The sequence below is a fragment of the Electrophorus electricus genome, chromosome 24 (genome assembly GCF_013358815.1).
Source record: "Electrophorus electricus isolate fEleEle1 chromosome 24, fEleEle1.pri, whole genome shotgun sequence".
NCBI classification, from domain to species: domain Eukaryota; kingdom Metazoa; phylum Chordata; class Actinopteri; order Gymnotiformes; family Gymnotidae; genus Electrophorus; species Electrophorus electricus.
This window is the reverse complement of record NC_049558.1, coordinates 8,428,421-8,435,000: the sequence shown is the minus strand read 5'-3', so window position 1 is coordinate 8,435,000 and position 6,580 is coordinate 8,428,421. Positions and strand designations below refer to the sequence as shown.

At 43.0% G+C, this 6,580-nt stretch overlaps 2 protein-coding genes across 4 annotated transcripts in view; both read left to right on the top strand.

The window, feature by feature from the left end:
• LOC113583110 overlaps nucleotides 1-2,450 on the top strand; it is a 31,472-nt gene extending 29,022 nt beyond the window's left edge. The window contains exon 7 of the mRNA XM_035522659.1: nucleotides 1-2,450. This exon is cut by the window's left edge and continues 814 nt beyond it. The gene's annotated coding sequence lies outside the window, so the exon portion shown is untranslated.
• A 709-nt stretch (nucleotides 2,451-3,159) lies between these two features.
• si:rp71-79p20.2 (zinc finger protein 704) overlaps nucleotides 3,160-6,580 on the top strand; it is a 37,532-nt gene continuing 34,111 nt past the window's right edge. For all 3 annotated transcript variants that reach the window (XM_035522633.1, XM_035522632.1, XM_035522631.1), the window contains exons 1-2: nucleotides 3,160-3,633; nucleotides 4,968-5,206. In XM_035522633.1, the coding sequence (XP_035378526.1) occupies nucleotides 3,346-3,633; nucleotides 4,968-5,206 (527 nt within the window). In that variant the 5' untranslated portion in view covers nucleotides 3,160-3,345. The remainder of the gene's footprint in view (nucleotides 3,634-4,967; nucleotides 5,207-6,580) is intronic.

The window sequence follows — 6,580 nt, the reverse complement described above, 5'->3', positions numbered from 1 at the left end:
TAACACAGGCTGACTTCAAACACCAGTGCTATGGTGCTGCCTGAGACTCATTCCTCCTGCCTCCTCTTCGCTTTGGCCATCTTGAACCCATGCCGAAGGTTACTGAGTATGATGTGTGCTTGTTAGATACTGTAGATAGGTATGTATGTTTCTCTCGGTGTTTCCATTACTCTGGGCAGTCTTAAAACCCCTAAAAGGACACAACTCTCAAAGCACTTGCGACAGTTTTTCATTTTTCCTTTTTTTAATTGACTTTTTTTTTTTAACAAGATGGCATGCATCATCCCTGCATTCTTTGGCAAGCACAGTGGCTTGAGCATCAGGCTTGAAGACATGGCATGCTCTTTCCCACAGAGAAAGAGACGGACTGCTTTTTATGTCCCAGTCTGGATGACCAGCCTGAACTCTGACTTTCCAATAAAAGAGAAAATTGAAGAGAGAAAGAGTGAAAAAAAGGAACACTCCATTAACAAGGGAAACATCGGTGTGGGCAGTTACTGCGTCGTTTCTTAGCATCTTGGCTTAATGAGTCCTGCTGTACTAGGGTCACAGGACCACTGTGGTCTGAATGGTTTACACAGTGCTAAGGCCAGTGAAGACAATAAGTCTGGCAATGTCCACGCTCTATCCACAGGTCCTAGATCTGTACGAGTATCCCCAGCACACTGGGCCTTTGCCTGGCCAGCCTATCAGTGGTGTTTAACGAGGCACAGGGTAAAGAAAACAAAGCCAGAGGCTTGAAGTCGCTAGCGAGCGTCTTTGGAAGCAAGCCTCCTGTTTTAGTCTGTCTGCGTCTCTACTATAAACAATGGCTTTTCCCACATGGCCCATGGGAGATGGGTTTTAGGATTTCTGAAGGTTTTGGCACTCCTGAGTGTAAAAAGCCAAGATCGACACACCCGATCTACTTGAAAGCACCACTTCCCCATAGTTCCTTCACCATCCAAGCAGCCTCAAGGTTGGGTTTGTTTGAGCCTGTGTGGGTTCTGCGAGTCTCTACCTCTGCAGTACAGCGGGGAAGGCTAGGGTTTGAGTGAAGGAAAAGACCATAATCATAGCTCAGGGATAAATGGAAGGATTCTATGGAAAATGTCAATTTCTTCTCCAAACTAGGGAGTTTAAAAATGTTGGGTTGTGTCAAAAAAATGTGTTATGCCACATGTACTGTACATGAAGATTAAAGATTTTTATTGCACTCTATTTTCTTAAAAATAAAAGTTGTATCGTTGATTTTTTTCCATGTGTAACTTTGTTGTAAAGAATGCTATCCTCACTGCAAAGCATATGTTGCAGTGTTCTCTAGACAGTTGGTACATTTTCCTTGCTTGCATATGCATGCATCTTAGAAAAAATTATAGTGCATTCCTGCCCTGCTTGGTATTTCTACCTAATTAAAATAAGAATTATTCTTAATTAGAATAATTCTTAATTGTTATTTATTTTTATTAGGAATATTCGTAATTGTTTAGCACCATAAACAGATTTGGATGGCAGGGTTGTCTCATGGGTTACCCAAAAGAGATCACCAGGACTCATGGTAAAGCAGTGTGGCCAAACACTTCACACCTTTATCAATCGGTGTCCATGAGACTCAGAGGTTGCCAAATTGAGGGAGGAAATATGCTCCCTTTAGCGTTGGCTCTTCTTGGGTCCCTCCCACTGAAGCTGGTAAAGCACAGGGCTCACTTTGCGATGGGGAATGCATCAGGCCTTTTGAAGTAAAAAAAAAACAAACAAAAAAAAACTCCGGTCACAGGAGGTGGGGCTGGGGTGCAAGGATACTTGCGCTACATTTAAATTCTGATTAAAAGGTCAGAATAAACTCTACTAGGGCGAGATTTGTACAAACCTGCACGATGTTTTCTGTCTCTCTTTTTTTTTCTTTTTTTTTTGAGTGGTTTGTATACTCAAGAATATGAATTAAATATGAATTGGGCATTTGAACTCATCACTCAATTTTTGCATCATAAGGAATGATAAGGGGGAAGAGTCAGTGGAGTCGGTGATGCAAACTAAAACTTCCACTGGGCCACACAAAGGGACTTATGGTGATGCTTTGCAGTACTCACTTATGGATTAATACAATGGGGCACAGTCACACATGGAAACAATACTGCACGCATATACATGACTGGTACAGGAAGAACAATAGCTATAGTATTAATGTTATATGGGAAAAAAAAAAGATTTATTTATTTTTTGTTCGTTTGTGTATATTGTTGCTGTAACTTTTAATTATGTGTAAGTGATACACTTTTTGTGAATTATTCTGCCCATGCATTTGTCTAGGCTAAACTTACTGTAATTCGGTGTAGGTTTTGTCCATCCAAATGTAACAATGTTTGGTGTGTTAAAAATTAACGTAGTAACATAATTCTGTGAGTCAGACTGTAATGTTTTTTTTTTTATCAAAAAATTATTAAAATGGTTGAATTTTTACTTTTGTAATAAAGTTGCCCCTTAAAACAAAATGTGTTCCTAATTATGCAATTTACAAAGTATTACTTTTTGTATTTACATTTTGAAACTTTTAGCATGTACAATGTATACCAAGTTTACAAACGCATGGTATGTAGACATAGTTCAGATTACCTGATACATGGACCCAATATCCAGACCTTTTTTATTGTTTACAACTTTCATTTAATATAAATCCACCCTGCTTATAGCTAAATAAATGGAAACACGTTATTACTACAGCAGGTGATAAAATGGTCGCAGTGGTAAATAGATCGCCATGATACATTACTTCGTGGGAGCGCACGGCTGAATCCTAAAGCGTCTTTAGACGTAAACGGGAAAGACCTGCTGATCTGTGGCGACGCGTTTGACGTTACAAACAGGCTAACGAAACGACGCTTTAAGAGCCGTTTTAACGGCGTGCGCGAAGTGTGAACGTGTCCGCCTGTTTTTCCTTTTTCGCTCGTACCGGCCGGCAAAGTCGTGCAGACACACCTCCCGCCAGTCGACAAAAACTGGCCTGACGTTCTCCGAACCATCCAATCGGCCGCCGACTTTCGGTGGCCGCGTGCCAAAATAGAATGTTTACCTTCGTCGAAGGGCCAATGGGAATCAATGGGAGGCGGGGCAAGGCTAAGCGGCGCAGGGGGAGTGGGCGTGGCATCGGTTCGTGGGGGAGAGAGAAAAGCAAAACAATCGTTTCTTCCCCCACCGGCTGCTCTCGGGGCGTTGGAGCGAGGCGCTGCAATTTACGGGGGTCGTTGCAGCAGCAGGGAATTTGTGATCAGGACAATCGCGTTAAATGCATCTTGCCTCCCCCGGGACCTTTTATAAAGTTGATCGAGAAACCTTTGCATTCTTTCTTTAGTTCTGCTTGAAAAACAAATGACTTCCAAGCGCCTCCTCGACGAGTCTGCAGGCGGTGTGAGAGTCAGTAGCGCCGCAGTTCAAGCCGGTAACGTCGCGCTTACAGGGCACTGCATCAGATACGGCGGCGGTGTCACGGCCATGGACTGCGGAATAACGTCGGCGAGAAGGAAAGGACCCATGACGGTAGATGGGTTCGACACGAAAATGCTGGACAAGGGCTCTCTGCAAGATCCTGGCAAAGCAAATCCTCTCGGCGGAAATCACTTCGCCTCTGGAAGAGAGAAGCACCACAATAAGAAGAAGGTAAGTAGTGCTGAGTAAAGAGATACCGGCATGGCTGTGTTTTAGACGTTTTCTTTTCAGCCGGCTGAAACATTTTAGGCCCGTATCGGTGTGGTGTGCAGTAGGTTGATCTCGAGTGCGTTTGGCGTTTTTCTCTAAACTGCGTGTTGCACTCAGGAAATGCAGGAAAAGTAAAACGTTATTATTATTTTTTTACTATCAAGGGTAAAACGTTTACAGTTTTTCTTCGGCGACAATATGGGAAAGTTGCAACTGTTATGCGTTTATTTTAAGATGGCGACTTATGCATGCTTGAAAGTTTGAAGAGCGAGAGAAGAGGGCCGGACCGTCTCGCGCTCAAGCCCAGGCTCGCTCCCTCCCCTCTAGCGCGAGCTCAGCGCGAGCTCAGTGCCGGCCGGGGCGCGTTGGCTGCGGCTGCACAGGAAGAGCGGAGAGAATTTAGTCTCCAGCTAAACAAAATATGCTGCAACAAAGTGGCAGACAGTGTGTGTGTGTGTGTGTGTGTTTTTTTTTTAAAGGCATTTAAAGCCTAAAAGAACTATGCGTGCTGCTGCAAGTTTGCAAAAAAAAAAAAAAGTGCTGTTTCGTAATGTGCGCGAAGGGGGTTATGGTGGCCTGCTGGAGGCGTCACGCCCCCTCCAACAATCTCATGGAAGAGTGTGTTGATTTCATTAGCTGATAAACCAGAGTCGCCCACATGTCACCCAAATGCTGCCATAAGAGTTTTGTTTCTCCTGGTTTTATTTGAAAGATTTGGATTTTAAAAGAACTATTTGTTAAAAGGTTATCACAATTGTCACTGTGAGAGAATTCGCAGAAATGAGAACAGAATGAATGTTTAGGCTTGACAGATGGGATGTTGTGTTTATTTTGGGGTGGGTGCACTCATGTCTCCATCGGGGTGTGTCAGCAGGCTTTTCGGTTCCATCTTGAAGCCGGTAGTTGAAACAGCCACATGCCCTGAACTGAAAGTCCTGTTTTTGCAATAACAGCTCGTGCCTTAAATACATCAACAAATATTAAGGGTTTGTAATAGAACTGACCGAGGGCCTGAACTTGGGGAGGCGTTTGTCCAAGCCTCGTTGTCAAAAGGTTGGTGAGCAAGCCTCAAATGGGCCACTGTGTGACTCGTTTCCTCCTCCTATTTGCAGCACAGCCACTGCAAATACTGTTATTTCTCAACCAGCAGTCATTTCTGATCCTGCAATTTTAACGTTTGAGGACTGATTGGTTTTGAAATTGCAGTTGTGGCTCAGATATATGGCACTGGTAAAGTATTCGATCGATGCTTTGCTATATGTTTATTTGTTGATTGATTGATCGATTGACCTCAGATGGGCTGTGCCGGTGAGGAGGACGAGAGAGAAGTGCCCCCTGCTGTGGTCCTGAAGAGAGGCAGTCCCACACACCGCCAGACCCTGAACGGGCAGAGGCAAGAGAACCATGTGCACTTGGAGTGCGTGGCGTTATTGCGGAGGAGCCAGGAGCCGAGGTGCCGACCACCGTCACGCGTTGCAGACCCCTCCCCCGACGAGCTCCATGCATCCTCCCACATCCCCGTTCCTCGCAACAGGTAAGCTGTGATGAATAGCTGGCTGTTCCCAGGCGATACAGCGGTGTCATTTAGCCAGTTGCTTTGCATCATGGGATATGGAATATAAAGTTTGAAGGGTAATGGTACAGCAGTAGCTGCACGGTATGCATTTACATGGTGTAGTGTGGTGTAGTCTTACATACTGTGTATTGTACAGTATGAGCTAAAACAGAATGGGTATCGTGAACATGTGTGGTGTAATATAAGGCACAGTGCAAAATTGTAAATGTCCCATGGTGTTGAATGTGTCCTATAAAGTTACATTTGCTTCCACACAGTAAATTAGCATCAGCAACTAAACACTGGTTATTTTCTCCTTGTAGTATGAACTTTTGTGTTATGTAATCATATGGTGCAGTATGAATTGTTTGTGATGTGAGTGTGTGAAATTAATAGAATTTAGAGCGTGGTATAGATTGAGTCATTTAGAAGGGAAACTATTATTTAGTATGACTCACACTACAGAGTAGCATCTTGTTGGTTTCAGGGTGTAATTATCTTTGTACTGTAATTGGTTGATCTTCAAGGAGAAGAAGGAAATCTCTCATGTGTCATTTTCTTTGGCTTTACCATATTCATTGATGCTTTTGCTAAGTTTATTCTCAATGCCTGGTAGGATGAGATGCTGTTTGACTGGTGATATGCTGTTAAATTTGGAATGGGCTTGTTCTGTCCAGTCAGGCACTGGTTTGGTTTTATACCAAGGACACTATGCTCCTTTTATTACAAAAAAATACCTTTATAAATGATTTTTAACAGACAAACTTGTATCAGCAGTGTGGTACCCTGTGTTGCCTAGTGTTGTCCTGTGTTACTTAGTGTTGTCTTGTGCTACCTGCACTGCTTTCTTCCCATTGAAGATGCATTTGGCTTTTTATAATTTGATTCCTCTTGTATAGATTCTGAACAAATTCTTCAGTCAGAACAAGTCCATGAAAAAGTCTTGGTCACATAATTTGCTATTAGAAAGAGGCCTGGCCAGATTGAGATCTAGTCTCCACAAACCCTGACAATACCTGTTATACATTCCTCCTCAATGTAGCTAACACTGTCATGGTGCAGGTATGAACTGAGTTTGAGGAGCGCAGAAAAGTCTGAGTTCACACTCTGCTGCTGCCATGTTCTCGTCGTTAAATGAATGCAGGGATGTCTGTCATGCCATCAGTAAATATGTATTTATATGGAAAAAGAAACTCAGTGGGGTTTTTTGGGGGGTTTTTTTCCTGTTCAGTTAATTTAACTGGCATTATGACCTTTAATTGCTCAAACACTTAGTCATATAGTCATACGGCTCCTATAATCAGAAACACAGCTTTTGGATGGAAATAAAATCACATCCATCATCATTTACTT